Here is a 20,702-nt window from a genome sequence, read left to right on the forward strand (position 1 = left end):
TTTAACCAGTTGGTATAATTCATGATGGTCAGATCGGTCAATTTCTTCAATATTGTGAACATTCGAAATTTCTGCCTCCGATTAGCAGTAAGGTTTTTGGTTGTCGTAAAAGGAGGTCATAAAGTATCACGCGGCTGAAATGATTCGTTAACCATCGGTAACAAACGGTTACACACGGAAATTTCAAATAGAATCTGCAGTCTTATCCGCGGAAATAACCGATCTACAGTTTATTTTTGGATGAATAATCGCCAGCGTTCGGTTATTTTCGGCTATCGAATGATGTTACATACGGTATTCCTAACGGAAAAGGACGATGCAAGTGTTGCAATCAGCGCTATTTTTAGCATCCTGGAAAATTTGAATGTCATTATTTTGCCATCGATAGACGACCGCACTGAAACAATGACTAGGGGACGAGTTGACTTGATCACCCCCCCCCCCCCCCCCCACGAAAATCTCATCGGATTTACACGATTTGGAAAAATGACCTTTGGGAAGGTCCAAAATACGGAATTCCGTCATAATACGGAAAACTTTCACCCATGATTTAACTAATCTTATTGGGTTAGTGGACTTGCTGTGGCAGCTGCTAGGCGCTTTGCCGTAACTGGTCTTGTATATTGTGGTGGTGATTAAGTTCGTATAAATTCTCTCTACTATATATATATATATATATATATATATATATATATATATATATATATATATATTATTCAGTTTTCTCATAGATATTCTTTCACTTATCTTTTTTCATTTTTTTTTGGAAGATATCCCCAGGTTGACAAGGGCGTGTAAATTCTGGGGAAAAACAGCGTAACAGTCTCCACTATGTTAACATTTCCAGTTTTATATTTCAATCAAGTAATGAAGACAAACTCCTTTTAGTGGACAATATTTGTTGTTTTTTTTTGTTTTTGTTGGGCTTAACGTCGCACCGACACAATTTATTATAGGTCATATGGCGACTTACCAGCTTTGATAGTGGAGGAAGACTCCAGGTGTCCCTCCGTGCATTATTTCATCATAAGCGAGCATCCCTGGATGCATGGATGGAGGAGCAAGACTCAGGTAGTACCACCGACCTTCCGTAACCCAGCTGGATGGCTTCCTCACATGAAGAATTCAACGTCCCGAGTGAGGCTCGACCGCATGAGGGGCAACTGATTTGAAGTAAGCGACCTTAACCACTCGGCCACGGATGCCCCGTGATGAGAATAAGATATCATCTTGAGATTAACAAATAATGCATACTTTTGAAGACGTTCATATCAGCTGTCCTAGTTCAGATCACTATATATTAACAGTGTATAAGTACAACACAAAATATTTTTTTCAATTTCATTTTTTATTATAAAACTTTTTATCAATTATAAATGTGGTTACATTTACATGTTCAAAATTTCAAGCATACATTCATGCAACATTAAATAGTAACAATTACGTAAACGTCTGGATTAAATGGTACTTTTTCAGGTTTTTCGAGGAATCTGGTAAACTACTTGTATAAATAAACTCCTTTTATTTAATAAACAAAATATTAATATCTTAAAAATCATCTTATCAAATTTGGAAGCAGGACTTTAGAATGACGACCAGTAATTTGTTTTTTTTTGTTAGGTGTTAAGCGTTTGCGTTTTTCAACAATATTTCAGTTATGTAACAGCAGTTAACCTAACCAGTGTATTTGGACTCAGTACCAGTACTATTCTGTTCTCTGCAAGTAACTGCCAACTTCTCCACATGAATCAGGGGAGGAGAAAATGATATCTGATACAATATCGTTTATCAAATCGTCACAGAGAACATACGCCTCGCCTGGAGACAGAACTTATAACCCTACGATTCGCAGATCTGCACTCTCCATATTGAGCTAAGCAGGAAGGCCGACGAACAGTATGTAACGTATAAATCTTTCAAAATAAGATATAATTTGTGCAAGAAATTATTCTGAAAATCAGCCCTTAATGATCTCATTAGAGAAACTGTACATTCACGATTTAGGATGAAACGAGATTCCAAGCTTTGAAAACAGTTGCTCTAATACAAATCTGTTACTATTAGTAATAGAAAAAGCGTTTTTAAAAAGTAAGAAATCAACAACAGAATTATCATGTCTGAATTAAAAACTAAAGGTTTCTCAGAATTTTTTAAACATGTCTTTCCAAGTCTACTGGACGGAGATAATTAATTGAAAAAAAAATGTTTACTGCATGAATTCAACACTCTTTGTAGGGTGATAGTCATAATATATGTTAATGAAAATCTCACGGGAAAAAAATCGAGAATTAAATTTTGCCACCATATTCCCTGTGTTTGCTGATGTTATCTGCTGGTAATGTAATCCAATTAGTTGTATATCATATTTGAGCCGTGCCATGGGAAAACCAACATAGTGGCTGTGCGACCAGCACGGATCCAGACCAGCCTGCGCATCCACGCAGTCTGGTCAGGATCCATGCTATTCGCTTACGGTTTCTCTAATAACAATAGACTTTAAAAGCGAAACAGCATGGATTCTGACCAGACTGCGCGGATGCGCAGGCTGGTCTGGATCCATGCTGGTCGCAAAGCCACTATGTTGGTTTTCTCACGGCGCGGCTCAATTATTAAGCTTCATATGTTTGGTTAAAACAAACAAGCCTTGCAGTATTATAGGCAGCAAAGTGATCACATACTAACAGAATTATTTACCTAAAAACTACTTTATATTTTTGTATAGCAATTCTACTTAGAAACGTACATGTAGTGACTACAAATGTAAAACAAAACAATATAATCTAAATAAAAGGTGATAAAAATGCTTATGAGCTAATAAACTGCCAATTACATTGACAAGATACACAAACAAAATGTATACATGTAAACATAAAATGGTATATAATAATAGTATATTAAATATGGAATTGACCTACAATGTTGTTTAGCCATAAAGATGAACTATGTAACACGTTCTTGCACCTTTTGTCAATCAGTTGAGTGTAAGCCCTATCAAAAACATTCTTGTGCTGTTTCAAAAACATGAACTTCGCACTGAAAAACTATACCTTCTTCTTTTAAGTTGTAACTAATTTATACAGCTTTGTCCTTCATCTTGAAATATATTCTTGAAAAAAGTTACCATTACTTTCATACAATTTTCACTGCAAAACTTTTCTCCAGGAAATTTAAAACATTTCTCATTTCAGTATAATTAACACCAGGGACACATTTATTTCCACGTATTAATTCCTTCCGCATAGGTTAAAAAATTGCTTTACGTGCTGCATAGGAACACAAAAATCTAAGAATTTGAAAGTGTGTGTCCCAAATTACAGGGACAAGAAAAATTAGTATTTTACAAATTTTGAGGGTGTCCCGATTTTTAGGGTCTCCAAAATCTTAAAGTCCACTTAAACTATGACACTTAAACTATAAAGTTAAGTTCCATTAGTAAATATTTACTTTCAAAATAAAATAAAAAAGAAAATATCCAAGCAATCTATCCATCTCATAAATTTCAACAAAACAAAAACACACACTGACTTGGCACTATCAAAATATAAAGGATGGCAAACTGAAGAATGGAAGAACTAAAATTCTACCTATCTAATATATATATATATATATATATATATAATATATATATAACTACTATACGTGATGGCAATATACGTTATCTTGAACGATTGATCTAAATAACGATACTGCCCACTTCTACGTATAGTAAGTATATAATTTATAATTAATATTATATTACACACAAACCCGTGTTCAATGATGACCAGTAAATACTACAACAGGAGAAGTTCAAGCCAGCAGATTTTTAATGAGAACTATTCACATACAAAGACCAAATTGTATGGTTATTTTTTTTCCCCTAACTTAAGTTTACATATGGTTGTATATCTTTAGATTTAATCAAAAAACAGATATTAGTGTAAGACTTAAATTATTTGTTTCCAGTGTTTGCTTACAATATATTTAAGTACAATGACAAAAATAAATGTAAATGTATATATCTTAAGTATTCAAAGTAAAGGTCTTGTAATTGTTATAAATGCTATATTCACAAAGCAATATCAAAATAAATATGCAAAATATTTTACAAATCAAATATACAAAAATGCACTCATCAAATTAGTCCCCATATAGGCATATAATCTGTAAAAACGCACATTAAATATTTTAATTTTAATCTTTCAGAAAACAAGTTCCTTCGCTTCTGAAATGACTAGCATAATTATGTTCATGTACATAATATTTGCACTTTGTGCAAACAACATGATAAAAACATGAATGTTGTTGTTTCTAATGTCACGGTAAAGCATTTGAAACATGTGTTGTTTTCTTAATAGTCTTTATATTTTTCAACAAAAAACTCTTGACAAGTCAAGATTTTTTCAGATGGGAACATACTTACAAACGTAGCATGACAGATTTTTTTTTCATCACCAAACTTGAAAAATACATTTCATTCTCCTTTTACACATTTTTTCTGACACATACATAAAATTTACAACAATTAATAAAATCCATTAAAATCTATATGTAATAAACACATACAAAAAAGCAGCAGCGATTTGATTGGTTTACATTATGTATGAACTGCCGAGTGTAAAAGCACCATTATGAAATAGATATCAAGGGAAGGTTAAAATTCATGGTTCTGAAAAATAAAGGTTTCGAAACACTACTTACTGGTTAAATAGTGTAAATATTCAAAACATTTCTTAAAATATGTGGTTTTGAATTTTACATAACTGTTCATTTCAGACATTACATAATTCAACATAATATCAGCCATTTACTGCAGTCTGTTATGTAACTTCCTGATATTTGACCAGTTTTTAATTAAATGAGAACTGCCAGAGGTAAACTGGACATTGCAATCGACAGTCTGTAGGGGTAGTTTCACTGTTAAAATTGTAAAGAAAAATATTTTTATCAGGGGATTAAACTTACCATCCCTGAAGTATTAGTTCGCAAATTCCCTACCATGATTAATGGGCAAGGCATATGTGCCTTTATGCAAAATAAAAATAATGAACGATTAAAATATCTTTATCTTGCTAAACTCTTATTTTCAATCTACTGCTTTCTAATTGCACTAACCAAAAACATGACTGATAAGTTCTTCAAAAACTTACACCATTTTATGCCATTTCATTACTGCATAGATCGTATGGCCAATGAACTGACATGTTCATTTTATGTATTATCTTTAAAATACAATTATTGTATGCAGACATGACATTCAACTTATAATTTGTACCATAAACTCAAGAAACATCTGGTAGGGATTCATATCTGCTAATTTAGCATTTCTGATTATTTTACAAAAACTATTCCCAATGAAAATTCCATTTTTAGTTACTTTTGAAGGAAATCTAAGGCTTACATGAGGATTCAACCTCGCATACCTAAACTGTTTCTAACTTTGACAAAATTCTGCTTACATTAAAATTATCTGATATTACTGAACATTCGAAAACTATTTAAAACACTAGTGCATACATTGAACACAGATGTATTTTCAGTATCAACTCCGCATAAATGTAACAAATTAAGGCTAAAATAAATGTGTGATTTATTTTCTTCAACTGAAAGGCACCTTGAATAGTTCAATGCATATTATAATACTGGATATATGAATTACATATATTTAAGCAGTAATGTCCTAATATCACTAGCATTATGCTACCATATAAATGTACAAAGGTAAAACCAACAAGATTTACACTACAATCTAAAACAATATGTGTTCAATAGCTCAAGAATACCTAATATTTCATTTGTGAAGCCCTCCAACAGCCATATACTTAAAACTAATTTCCTTATGACTCCATTTTTTTATATTTAACATCAGACAGATATTATTAGCTTTTTTTATGAACTTGGTTCGGGCCAGAAAAGCTGCAAGTTTTGCTCCATATTTTAAACATTACTCTTCAATCTTCAATGGAGGATAAGCAGTTCCTGATCTTCATATACACAGACAGCGTGCAAGGCTTCACAAATACAACGCAATGTACAGTACCCAGAGAAAGGTGAAGCTCATCTCACAAAATACTCACTTTAGCTGTATTACTATAAGTTCCAAAATTTAGTAGCATTTTTTTTTTTTTTGTAAAATAAAAAATCACTATATGTGAACACAAAATTAAGATGGACTTGCATTTGTTCAGTCAATCACTATTAAGCATTACTGCACATAAAAAAATTAACAGATCTGAAACTTTCAAAAGAACACAAAACAAAATCCTGCTAACCCTTATGAGAACCAAATGCTACTTGACTTATTAATCAGCATCTACCGTGTGATAAAAGTTAATTACTGTCATACTTCATGATAAAACAGCAAGTTACAATCCCTGTTATTTACAATTACTTTGATCTCGATCATGAGAAGACCTAACAGCAATGAGACATTTATGAGATGTTCAACCACCTTTTCCCTAACAATATCTATATGCTGTTTTACAATTAATCTCAAAAGGCTGAACAAAAACTTCTTCAGAGGCTGTAGTTCCAAATCTGTTTAACTCCTATGTTGTTTTTTTTTCTTGTTCTGAAGGTCTCCTGATTGTTTTTGTACAATGTAATTTCTTTTCAAGGATGAAATCACTTGTATAAAGTACTCCAATATTTTCACCATACTATTCAACCAGGATGTACTACTCATAATGTCATAATGTCCGACACATTCAGGATTTTACCCTAAATAATTTGGTTTGGTTTTGGTTATATACTATATTGAGCTTCTATGCATTATTTCCAAAAGTTATGAAGATGGGACTATGATTTCATTTTGTCAATTTTCATTAAACTGAACTGATTTCCATGACAATATGCTAATATGCTCAAATTAGCAGGAGTTACCTTTCCTGAAAGTATGATCACAGTAACTGTTCTTGAAATAGTCTAAAACACAATCTTTTTTTTTATAATCTTAGAACTGTTTTCTCCAGTCGATGTTGCAAACATATCATTTTACAAACAACCTCCTTTATTACACATATCATCCTATGATTTTAGGATGATAAGCTGTCCAAAAGTATTATTAGCACTTGAATTTTCAAAGAAGAATGTATCCTTAGGATAATCTCCAAAGTAATTTTCTTGTCAAGCCAACAAACATTTTATCAGGCTTCCAGTTTAATTCTTAAATTCATGTTGAAAGATCTTCACTAACAAGGCAAACTGCCCAAGGATTGCTTCATATTTCATGTTGAAGCCGTTCATGTTATATAAAGTACTGAATATAATGCCATGGATAGAGAGATTGCGACATAACGGCCATGATGTGAAAGTGATGATCTATTTTCCGGCGTATGTTGGATTTTTAAATGTTGATGTGGCTTGTTGATAGATAGGATTCTCTCCCTGAAATGAATATAAAAATATTAATAATGGAGCCGTGCCATGAGAAAACCAACATAGTGGGTATGCGACCAGCAAGGATCCAGACCAGCCTGCGCATCCGCGCAGTCTGGTCAGGATCCATGCTGTTCGCTAACAGTTTCTCCAATTCCAGTAGGCTTTAAAAGCGAACAGCATGGAGCCTGACCAGACTGCGCGGATGCGCAGGCTGGTCTGGATCCATGCTGGTCGCAAACCCACTATGTTGGTTTTCTCATGGCACGGCTCATATGATAAAAAAAAAAAGAATATTAAATAATTTAATAGTAAAACGTGTTAAACAGTATCATTATATTTATTATACAGATTTACTGAGATTTTCTACTTTGGTACTATGAAATAATTAATTTTGTCGTAGACAAATTTTCTGTGTCATATTTCGTGGTTGAGCCCAAACCAACAAAATCAAATTTCATTTATTTTATTTTTAAAGGAAATGGACAGGTAACGAATTTGGACAATTTCTATGCCATTTTGTCTTCTTTGTACACAATTTCATCATTCTCTAACTGCTGTATTAGCAGCCTGAAAATAACAAAATAGCATAAGGAGGCCACGTAATCTCACTTAAACTGACAAATAACTTCTTAAACTTGAAATAAAAACATTAATAGTCCAGTAAAATAGGTGTTTAGGCTAAAATTGCCACATTGTATTCCCACAAAAGAAAATGATTTCAAAATATCAACACAGCACCATTAGGCTACTATTTCAAAAACAGAAATAACTATTAAAAGACTGTTTCATCATACTGTCAAAATTAGTTTAAACATTATACAATCACATAAAAATGTTCCAACATTCACATGATCTTATATCTGTTTTCAACTATACTGTCACTTTATTAACTGAAAATAGTTAAAAATACTGTAATTTAAGTTCAAGCATCACCTTTAACATTAAAATTACTATCAAAATGGATTTAAGTATTTAAGAGAGTTCCAATAATATATTTTTCAAGATATTCACATTTTTGATATTCTCACAATGATGTCAAGACTGTTAAAATATGATTCAATACAATCATTATGAAGAGTATGAATTTATGTCCTTCTTACAAAGGACTACAGAGACTAAACATAGATAAAATTGCATTTTTTTTTTCAGTCAAAGAGAGTATAGAAAGCTTTTGCAAACCATTCTGGAAGAGCTTCAACACAGAAATCACAACTGAATTGTTTAAAGAAGTTGAAATAAGTCTGGATGCATTTTTTTGTGATTGATAAAGACAAGATATCTTAATTATAGGTTACTGAAAGATCAGAAAGGCAGAGAGAGGAGTGAGAAAGGGAACATATACATATCATGGTTGCCAAATAACTCTTCACTGTTCCAAGACATTGTAGACTTTCCATGCGGCAAAATCCTGCACACTTTCACCATAAAATTCGATTAAAAGTAAATTAATTGCTAGATTTCATTTGATGAAGATTTTTTTTTATTTCTGATAAATGATTGTATGAAACCTAAAAAAAACAAAAAAATTACGACCTAAAGTTCAAAAATAAGCTATAGAGTTTTTGTCATTTAGATAAACAGGAAACTACTTCTTGAAATTAAAACATTTCTAAAATTTTCATTGTTTTTTTTCAAATAAAAGGCATGAACAGAATTCTAACAAATAACTTTTACATTTTTTCTTACATTCAGTATACCCAGACTTCATCTATAACATTTATTTCTTCATCTATTTCTTGACTAGCAACCATGTATATGCTTAAAAAGTACACAAATGTAATTTTTTAAGACGAGCTCTACTTCGAGACGGAATAATTTGCAACCAATCCCTGATTTACATTCACAAGATCATTAATTCTCATCATTAATGCATAATTAAAGACATTTTGCTCACGTGCTGACCATGCACATATTAATAGGAGAGTCAAACATAGCAAACTGAGATTATAAGTGTGTAAAGACAATGCATATTTTTGTTTCTATTTACACTAATTTCAATGTTCTAATTTGGTTGATCAAATGCAGGGTTGTGAAATGTTGTGGTCGCTGGATTGTAAAGTGGGTTTCCTTCCTAGAATGTATAATTCTAAATATATACACTATCGCCTTATACGTAAAATTCTACATAATTATGTACACAATCTATGTAAAGTAATAGCATTATATGCTTTCTGTTGCAATAACAGACAGCACATCGTCCAACATCCAATATATCATACCAGTAATTTTGAAGTAAAAATTCATATAACACAGACAAATCTGCCCAAGCAACCACCTGCATTAAGCAGTCACTTGCATTAGGCAGCCAGTCACCTAATACCAAATAAATGGGTTTTTTGGGAGGGTTTAATATCAACCAGACTTTAGAAGTCACCTGGCTTTGAAAAGCAACATTACATCCCCTTGGCTGACCAATCAATGCATGTTTGACTGTAGCAAAGCAGCAAATTTCTAAAGGTTATCTAAATATCAAATGGAAAAAGCATTTAGTATTCTTTTTAAATCTTTCGTTCACTTAACTTCACTTAAATTAACACTGCGTAAGTGGGGAAAATCAGACCTGTAAACCTGCTTACATCTTCGCATACTCGTAGAAATCTGCTCACTTCCTTGCATAACAATGAATCCTGCATACATACTCGCAGTATTCCTGTAAACCTGCTCACTTCCTCACATAATCATGAAAACTTGCTTAATCAGCTTCCTTTTAAGTAATCTCAGGTAACATTTTATCGATGGTCTTTTTATCATGAAAAAAAAACAAAAAACGAATCTATAACATACCGTATCCCATTTAGCATTCTGTGTTTCTTTCTCAAACTTGGCGAATTCCCTTCTGTCATGAATGGTGGTCCATAGCTTCCAGATGAGTAGGAGGATGAGACCAACGAGTACAATACCTCCGATAGTACCCAGAATAATGGCAAGAATGTTCACCGACTCTGGACAAACTGTCATTAAAATACAACACTATGATAATGCCATCGTTGCAAAGGAATATCAAACACATTTATTAATTTCAACGTACATATATAGAATGCACTATCAATTTAAAATTTATCAAACTTAAGTGCTATATTCAATATTTTATACATGTATACCTAAACTGTCATGTGACAGATGTGCATATTGTAGGTTATACACTAATTTTTTCCAAATGATGCCAACAATGTGTGTGCTAATATTTAATATCATCTTAACTAACTTATTTGTCAATAAATATAATATATACTTAATTCAAGATCATTTATAAATGAGAATGCTGAAACCTATTGTGAAAGGTAACAAAGAAACAAAACTGATGTCAAGAAAACTAAAAGCTATCTCAAGATTTAACTCCCTTTTTGCCAAAAACAATTAAATACTTTACCTTTAGTTTTCTGCACCTCGACAACAACCTTGTTGTTCTCAACATATTCGTAGGTAAAAAAATATCTACAATCATCTTCCTCATCACTGAACTGACACATGTTCTTCTGGTCATTCCCTGAAAATTATAACATTCATGTTAATAAAAACAATCAAATGCTCCAACCACATCACATCCTAACTTGAGGGTTTGAAACTCTATGGGGAGACGTTTTATATTTCTCATCAGACACTTACTGGTGCTGGTGTTTTCCAACAAGCAAGCTCAAACACTGAAAAATCATGTAATTTATCAGCAGAGAATATATGAGCCGTGCCATGAGAAAACCAACATAGTGGGTTTGCGACCAGCATGGATCCAGACCAGCCTGCGCATTCGCGCAGTCTGGTCAGGATAGATACTGTTCGCTAACAGTTTCTCCAATTCCAATAGATTTTAAAAGCGAACAGCATGGATCCTGACCAGACTGCACGGATGCGCAGGCTGGTCTGGATCCATGCTGGTCACAAACCCACTATGTTGGTTTTCCCATGGCGCGGCTCATATATTTTTTTTTTTTTTGCAAATTACCCATTTCATTGGGGCAGGGATTTGTGGATTTAGCATTTTAAAGACTCATAAAGAAAATAGGAATTTTATCTGCTCACACACTGGGAAAAGTGCACAAATCTATTCTGAAAACATTCAAAAGTACATTAAAGCAAAATTCTATACCTTCAGTAAGAAACAAGATGCTATAAAATCAAAGAGCAACAGAGACTTTCTCTTTTTCTTTTTTGGTAGTAATACAGAAAATACCATTCCGTGAAAGATGTCAATAGAAACTAGAGCTGATTTTGAGAAAAGCACATGTCTCCCACAACTGCCTAATCATAACAGATTGGCATTTCTTCTCCATTATGTATCTGAGTCAACCATGCACCAATACATGTATCACTGGCATCAGTGTACAGAGCAATTTTCGATAATTCAAGTGCCATAATTTTAAAGTGCCTGAGCCGATTTGGCTAGTTATCGAACCTGGCTGAGGACTAATTGGCGAACACATTTTGTTCAAGTTTGGTGAAGATTGGATGAGAACTGTTCGACTTAGAGTGCGGACATCAGTGTATAGAGCAATTTTCGGTAATTCAAGGCCACAATTCCAAAGTGCCTGGGCCGATTTGGATAGTTATCCAACCTGGCTGAGGAATTATTGTCAAACACAGTGAAGATCGGATCAGATGTGTTTGACTTGGAGTGCGGACAAGATTGTAACAAACACACACACACACACACGGACACGGACACAAACACAGGCAGGAGTAAATCAATATGTCTCCCACACCGCTGTGTGGTGGGAAACATGATAAACAGACTGGTAATATGGCAAAAATGAATATTTCCTACGATTGACTTCATCTTCATCAATTGAGTCAACAGGTGTCACATGGGCACACTTCTCTAGGCATTGCTCAGTAGTATAGTCCCCAGTCTGAAACCCCTTACACAAGGCACAATCCTTGTTCTCTTGACATTTTCCAGGGCAAGTCTGAAAAATAAAACAAGTTCATTGACTTATCTAAAATCGTTCAAACTTCTTTAATGAAAACTTTAAACTAAATCTAAACACATTACTTTCCAGAAACTGTTATTTATTCAACCTTTAGCCAGCTGGCGGCAAGTGATTCTGCCTTTGCATCTAGAGCAGACCAAGATCAGCCTGACCATGGTCTGCACTGTTGGCTATTCAGTCATTAAATTTTCAGTGTACATTCCTTTGATAAGAAAGTGGTACTACCAAAATATAATGACAGACCAGTCCATTTTAGAAATTTAGCATGGTAAAGGTTAAAACAGATGAACAATAATACTGGACAAACTAACAATCTAATCTTCTGTGCTATTACATTTAATATTTAAATTTTCAAAATTCCATCCTAATTCTACAGTCTGATCCACCTTATCCATAATTATATTCCTGAACTGTGACATTCTGCAAGATGCAGACATATGCTATGCACCATTTTAAGTGTCTCAGACAGTCACTGTGGTGGTAATTTTTTTTTGTCTTTCTTAGAGTCATACCACCAATTAGACAAACAAACTGCATTACTATATCCCTCTCCCAGTTTGGCAGTAGGGGATAGAAATAAGCAAGAGAGTGAAGATTTGACCTACCGGACATTCTTCACATGTTGGTCCTTTGAAATGGCTGTCTGCATCACATTTACACACTCCACATTCACATACACCATTACCATTACACAGCTATAAATAGAAGTTTTTATGCAATAAAAATCAATAATCTGATATAATGTACCTTACATCATACAGGTGAAAACTACACTTAAATGTTGTAGGATATAAATCTTTTGCGGTAACAACATGTACTGCTTGAAACATACAATAGCCCTAGCATATTCAAGAAATTTCTTTGAGAATATTAAGGACATATTCCAAATTGGAGGACTATTATACAAGAGGAATTGACTGTGCAGCTGTAAAAAATAAAACCCAGTCATGCAATTAGTGGCTTGTTCAACTGACAGGATTTCTTACGTAAACAATTCCTGCAGGAGTGTAACAAAACAGCTAGTGCAGATTTTCACAAAGCAGACTACACCCCACACTTGAATAAACACAATTCCTTTAATTCAATAGGCCCGTTATGGCATTCTAGCAATTCCCATGCAATTTCATATTCTCGTCCACTATTTCGGCATTATTCAGCCGTATATGTAGTTCATGCAGGGAATGGTTTTGGTGATAACCGGAAAATGTCGAAACTACATACTGAGAATAAGTAACTGAAAGGGGAATTACCGATTGTCAACAAGGGTCCATCACCTCAAGGACTTGAGTGAGTGAGTGAGTTTGGTTTTACGGTGAATCGACACAAAATGGTCATATATCGCCGAGACCTCAAGGACTTATGAAAGAAAATCATACACGTAATCATCAGCAGCCACTATTTAATATTAAAGTCAGAATTTTCTTGTTTAGAAAAAAAAAAGAAAAATTGGTATGAGTAGGTTAGTCCACTAACTGAAAACTCATCAAGACAGGCTTTGTCTGGGAAGAGGTTTAGTCCCACATTTAAAATGATCCTGCCCTAACAAGAAGTCAGTCAACAGTTTTTATTTAAGTTTATACTAACTTATTATAGCTCGTGATGAAGCTTCAAGCTTATTTGAACCACTCTTGAGTCCGCTTCCTGGAAAAACCAGTGTCATATGAGAAGGCATGATCGTGACCCCAGTGGGGCTCAAACCCATGATCCCCTGGATGGCCGGCCAACACCTTAACCACTAGACCACCGCTCCCCTTTTATTTGACTTTCTTGTCCCTTTCGTTTAATCAGACCATTTACAAAATCATCATTTATTAAATCATCAGTTCGGTAGTACCGGGTACTGAAGACTAATATAAAAAGATAATTTCAACATACCACGCCTCCACTTGTCATGCAAGTAGCGTTGGACATCGGACATTCACAGGCATCACCCTCGTATCCTTCCTCACATAGACAGTCTCCACAGCTGCATCTTCCGTGACCTAAGTAACATTGTTATTCATATAAATATTTAAATAAACTATTCAAGCCAGAGCCAAGAACCAACCCTGCATCAACTTAGCAACAGTGAAAATCACAATCAAATGAATTTGAGGATTCTCTTTTATCAAGATAAATGAACTGCTGGGACTGACCCAAACAACGAAATCCATGAAAATTAGTACCCATGAATATTACCGATTTCATAGTATCAATTTTTTTTATAATACCAAGAGCTATATCATGTTAAAGCATCCAATAAGTTGATGTGTATGGATCAGATGCAAAGAACAGCCAAATTCCTGTCATATTACGTCTTAAAGACATAAGAACCTAACTCAAATTTTGAAAATATAAACAATTACTTCATAGTACGTATGTAAACATAAAATTAAACATAAAGTTAACATGTTTGTGTGTATAAATATTTCCTTTCTACATGTTAGGTTTAAAAATAGTATACACCTATCACATGTACACCTACGCACAGAATAAATGTGTACTACCACAAAAAATTGAAGTTTTTATTCATGGTTCATACAGACTTTCCCAAAAAAAATTCAAGTAGTTTTCAAGGAGTTTTCAAGTAGTTTTCCTCCATTTTCAAGGACTAAAATGGGTGCAATGTCACTGTTGCTGAGACATGAAATAGCCAATTTAAACCCAATTTAGGACAAAATTAAACAATGTAACACAAGATTTATGTTCAACACATCGCTGATAAATTATACAGTGTGAAAATTACTTGAAAGAGCATAAAACCCGTAAAGTACAGAACCGTACTGTACTATCGCCAACTCCATGGCAGGCCCTAATGGCGGTAATGGTTGTTTTTTTTTTTTTTTCATCGTTTTTTAGTTTATCTTGGTCCGTTTATAATGTTTGTCCGTTTTCACTTCGCACCCGACTAATTTAAGGACTATTTGCCATCTTTTGTACGTTTTTTCCTAAATTCAAGTAGTTTTCAAGTAGTTTCTGACTGTTACAAAATTCAAGTAGTTTTCAAGGAGTAGGCATCAAATTCAAGGACTTTTCATGGCCTGTGTGAACCATGTTATTATCAAATGACAGTTACACTTGACATATGATTGTGAAAGCAGCTCTACATACACAGCGTTTATACACTTTAACAGTCAAATTTATTCATTTGATGAGAATTTTCTACATTGAATTTATCTAAAATTAAACTATTTTAGTGAAACATGTCCATTTGGTACCTTAAACTGTACTGCATTATTAATGCAGCAGTCTTTCTACATACAGACTATGAAAGTGTTTATACTACTGATAACTTTCTACTACATACAGAATCACTTCCTTTGAAATTTGCTGTTACTATAGTAAACAACTGAAAATTTTTAATTCGGAAATTTGGGTATACCTGTATGTAAAGTTTTTAATCATTTGAGCCGCGCCATGAGAAAACCAACATAGTGGCTTTGCGACCAGCATGGATCCAGACCAGCCTGCGCATCTGCGCAGTCTGGTCAGGATCCATGCTGGTCGCTTTCAAAGACTATTGCAATTAGAGAAACTTTTTTTTTCTTTTTTTTTTTTTTGATTTAACGTCGCACCGACACATGATAGGTCATATGGCGACTTTCCAGCTTTAATGGTGGAGGAAGACCCCAGGTGCCCCTCCGTGCATTATTTCATCACGTGCGGGCACCCGGGTAGAACCAGTGACCTTCCGTAAGCCAGCTGGATGGCTTCCTCACATGAAGAATTCAACGCCCCGAGTGAGGCTCGAACCAACATCGATGAGGGGCAAGTGATTTCAAGTCAGCGACCTTAACCACTCGGCCACGGAGGCCCCTAGAGAAACTGTTAGCGAACAGCATGGATCCTGACCAGACTGCGCGGATGTGCAGGCTGGTCTGGATCCATGCTGGTCGCAAAGCAACTATGTTGGTTCTCATGGCGCGGCTCATAAAAAGTTTTCAAATTTTACTACAGCTTTTGAAAATCAAGCATTAAACAATACCTCCACAAAGCTGGTTGTTATGGTAGCTACAGGAATAATCATCACAGTGACAATATTTGCCGCTGTATTTCTGTGCCGAGTGGGCACGTCGCGGGAAGCACTCACACACGCCACAGACACATTCTCCACGCCCTGAACATATCACATTACTGGTGGAGTTGGGACTGTAAAAATACAAAACAATAAATCTCATGGTCAGGACAAAAACATTTGATCAAACTTTATGCAAGAAGAAAACTTTTCTAAACTATAACTGAATGTCAGTCTTACACAGCTACAGTCTTTTTTTCTTTTTAAATAAATTTTTTATGCTTCCCACTGCAATGTGAGATCTGTTTAGAGCCATCTTTCTATAGTATTTCAGTTATGTAACAGCCTGCAGTTAACCTAACCAGTTTTCCTGGATTCTGTACCAGTAACCTGTTCTCCACAAGTTAATGCCAACTTTTCCACATGAATTTGAGGCAGAGGAAGAATGATTTCAGACATTATGTCTTTTCAAAGGTGGACAACTGATTTAAGATGCAATGTCTTTTTACCCAATCATCATGGAGAATATACGCATCGCCTAGGAGTCAAACTCATGACTACACAATCTGTAGATCTGTACTCTCCCTATTGAGCTAAGCAGACAGGCGGTCAGATCTGTAGGACTAGCTCAGAAATCTCCCAGCAAGCATAAATATACATTCAGATTCTGTAACTTGAGGCTTATCAAGTTAAAAAAGAATAATATGTGAATGGCCATTACTGCTTATGACCACTTAACCAAAACAAAATTAATAACATGTAAACTAGTGACTTGTAGACTAACAAAGTACTTCATTTATATAGAATTCAGCAATGGACATTTAGCAAGAAAACTTACTTGATACATTCAGCAAGTGATTTGTCACTGGTACTTTGTGAGCCGTCACACTCACACTGTTTCCCATACCTTCCTTTATCACATGTACACTGTCCGCATTCAAGCGTTCCTTGTCCATTACAATTAGGACTGGCCTTTTGCTGAAGTTTAAAATGACATTTTGAAAACAAAGTGCTGTAATATCAGATAATTTCCTTTGACCAAAATTTTCCAAAATTTAGAAACAGTTTAATCATGTAAGCTTAAAGGAAAGGCAACGATGTTCTTATGTTAATTTCATCTGCTAGAATTTCTTAAATCATTTAAACAGTGAAAGAATTTTCAAAGTCGGCTCAAAGATAAGAAAGTTATGAGCATTTGATTATTTGATGAAAATGTCGGCCATTTTGTTTCTATGGCGACAAAAATCAATGGATGCACAGGCTGGTCTGAATCTATGCTGGTCGCAAACGCAATATGTTGGTTTTATCATGGTGTGGCTCATTTAAGCATGAAATAATTTTTGTGAAATAATCAAAGAACAATATATCAGCAAATATATATCTGTTACAGGTATTTCTGTACAGGAGACTCAATAATATCTTGCAGAGTTTTATTTTCGTAAATATAATTAACAGTGGGGAAAATTAAACAACAGCGCGTCTAGAAGTATAGCCAGCTTTCAAAGCATGAATTCTCAAAACCCCAATGTATAATTGTTTTGAAAATTGTTTTAATTTAACCTCGCCATACTCACTGGCTTCAAATCAGTAATTAAAATTGTTCTGTGCAAGACACAAATCACCAACGGAATAACAGCTGGAGACTTATGCCTTTGATCATTATATATTCTTTCCAATCGTCAATGAAACAACTGGCCATTGGCTGATAAAACTAATGGCTTCGCTTCTACCTTAGCCAGACGAATAACATATCTACAAATAAGCAAATACACAAACCTCAAAGGCCGATGTTTCACATTCACATTCACAAATGAGGTCCAGAGTAATGTCCAATTTCTCCGACAGACCGACAGGGTATACCGAGAATGTTCGGGTGCGTTTGCTGGGGTCAGCGGGGCAATCAGCCACGGAAACAGACACCTCGAAAGTCACACTATCTCCGATAGCCAGTTCTTCACAAACATTTGTTTCAACCAGATCACCACTGAAAAATAAATGAAAGGTGGCGATAAACTAAAACAATAACGGATGTTTCTGAATCATATCCAAACATATTTGTTTATGTACAATATAATATACGAGTGTTCAGACAGAAATTACAGCCAACAGAAAATCAAACCCTCAGTAAAAGAAGTTCCTTCATATTCAAGAAATTCTTAACAGTGTGAAATGTTGAAGTAAATCTATAAAGATCCAGGGAAAATCATGTAAGTCTGCAGAATTGCATTGTTAAAGACCCACACCATCACTTGAACTTCTCATGCTGAAATCATTCAAATAACAAAATGTTGTGTGGCTACACTGAAAATGATCAAGCATTCATCAGTCATGGTAAAAATGTTGGTTTTCTTTGGCAGTTGTCTTCAGACACTCACTATCAAGAATATCATTTCTACCCTGCCCCCTTGTCCTACAACCAGCCCTTCCCACTGTTCTGCAACCTGCCCTACCTAATGTCTTACAACTTGCCCCATCCCTTGTCCTACAACCAGCCCCTCCCACTGTTCTGCAACCTGCCCTACCTAATATCTTCTTACAACTTTCCCTATCCCCTGTCCTACAACCGGCCCCTCCCACAGTCCACAGTCCTGCAACCTGCCCCCCACCCCCTGTCCTGCAATCTGCCCCAATCACTGTCCTTCAACCTGCCCCACCCACTGTCCTGCAACCCAGACTTGATCATTTGCCCTTATTTTGAAAACTGATTGAGCACTGGTTGATAATTCAACATCTATTAGCTGCAAATTTATCACACTTTGATAAAAACATCCCTACACTAACAAAGCATCCTTACCCTTTACATCTGCTCTTGAACTTGACTGTTATATTTTCAGCAAACTGTGTGTTCATCTGTACTTTAGAGGTGATTCTCTGTGTAATGAAATGAAGAATGTCTTAGTACTGTAGCTTGAAAATTTACATGCCTGGGATTGAGTAAAAACAAAAGCCTGAAAATCTATATTCTAAAGCCTGAAATGTTCTTTTTCAATTGAATTATATAGGGAAATTCTGGCAGCCAAAATTCTGAAAACAGCACAAGTCCTGAAATATCCCAGACCTGGAAAAATGAATATGCAAATTCTCCTTACTTCAAAGTATTTTCCCTTAACTTCAGAACTCCACAAGTAATGTAGAAATCATTCATACAAGGAAGCTTTCTATCTAAAGTCAGATTGATGGTTCTGCTCAGGACACACCTTGGGCCTGAAATGTCTTGAGGGGTTCCTAGATATTTGCTCCATCATCAAAACTGAAAAGCTGCCATGTGACATAAAAGTGTCAATACCATGCTTGGGATAATGCTTAATATATTAATGCTAATGCATTATTATGCATTACTTTTTTTTATAATGATCAACATCTGTTTGTAAAACACATATGCCATTATGGCTGCCTGTCAGAGGTCGAAGGGTAATATGTAATTTTCAGTCTCAAGTAAACTGTGACCCTGACCTTTGACCTTTTGATCCCATGACAATAGAGGTCATCTGTAAGCCACAGGCAATTATCCTGTTAAGTTTGAGAACTGTAGACATAAGTGTTCTGCAGGTATTTGATCTGTCCACCAGCGGACAGACCAACATGAGCAAAACCAATACCATCATCCTACGAGTATAAGACGCACATTTTTTACCGAGATTCTGGTCAGGAAGGATGATGCGGCCTATACATGGGTATAGAACAAGACCACAATTTTTCCCTAACTCAAAAAATTAAGAAAAGCTTTGTTTACACTGCGTACCTTTATATTGAAGAGAATTCAAGGGGAGTAACTACCAATGACTCGGGTATAGCTAATAGCCGGTATCGTTTTAAATTAATTCTGTATAAAAGTAAAATTAAGAGCTAACGTAAAAGATTAAGCTAAATAAATGCTGTTTTTCATTAAAATATATTTTACAACACATTTCTGTAACTCATCAATAAATTTTTAACAAAATCTGTGTAAAACTTTCCCAACGTGTTTTCACAAATTTTACAATAAAATACTTGAAACACTGTATCAAGTAGCCTGGAAATCAATACTCTAGTTTTTAAATATGATTTTGATAGTTGTCTATAATCCCCTTGTTCACCGAGAAATGCATGCACCGGGCATTACTTATCTTACTACCTACTGTCAAAATCTGCAAACAATTAACCGTTTAATCATACCCGGAGGCAAATGTAAACATGTGCATGCAAGATTTTAGTCTAAAGTCGCTGATCCATAGTGTTCAAAACAATATGCAAACCAGTCTTAAAATTACGTCTTTTTACCGCCACCTGCCAAAGTGTACTTTTGTTTTCGCTGGTCTCAATATTTATGGAGCGATCACAGGATGCGGCAGTTCAGTGCTTAAACAGAGTTTATGCTTTTCAATTTAAATACTTGCACAACATGCAAAAAAAACTTAACAATGATTCAAAAGTCGGCAAGTTCA

General features: G+C 34.8%; 1 protein-coding gene across 8 annotated transcripts in view; it reads right to left on the bottom strand.

The window, feature by feature from the left end:
* Positions 1–6,165: 6,165 nt before the first annotated feature.
* LOC123530691 (integrin beta-PS-like) overlaps positions 6,166–20,702 on the bottom strand; it is a 51,398-nt gene continuing 36,861 nt past the window's right edge. For 4 of the 8 annotated variants that reach the window (XM_053517339.1, XM_053517337.1, XM_053517338.1 and 1 more), the window contains exons 12-22: positions 19,073–19,149; positions 18,055–18,262; positions 17,117–17,256; positions 16,249–16,412; positions 14,160–14,266; positions 12,890–12,979; positions 12,119–12,260; positions 10,730–10,846; positions 10,144–10,310; positions 9,347–9,430; positions 6,166–7,365 (exon numbers count right to left, since the gene is read on the bottom strand). In XM_053517339.1, coding sequence (XP_053373314.1) covers positions 9,362–9,430; positions 10,144–10,310; positions 10,730–10,846; positions 12,119–12,260; positions 12,890–12,979; positions 14,160–14,266; positions 16,249–16,412; positions 17,117–17,256; positions 18,055–18,262; positions 19,073–19,149 — 1,281 coding nt within the window. In that variant the 3' untranslated portion in view covers positions 6,166–7,365; positions 9,347–9,361. The remainder of the gene's footprint in view (positions 7,366–9,346; positions 9,431–10,143; positions 10,311–10,729; positions 10,847–12,118; positions 12,261–12,889; positions 12,980–14,159; positions 14,267–16,248; positions 16,413–17,116; positions 17,257–18,054; positions 18,263–19,072; positions 19,150–20,702) is intronic. The other 4 variants (XM_053517340.1, XM_053517341.1, XM_053517342.1 and 1 more) reach the window with 1 other exon arrangement.

This window comes from Mercenaria mercenaria, chromosome 11 (assembly GCF_021730395.1).
Source record: "Mercenaria mercenaria strain notata chromosome 11, MADL_Memer_1, whole genome shotgun sequence".
Taxonomy (NCBI): domain Eukaryota; kingdom Metazoa; phylum Mollusca; class Bivalvia; order Venerida; family Veneridae; genus Mercenaria; species Mercenaria mercenaria.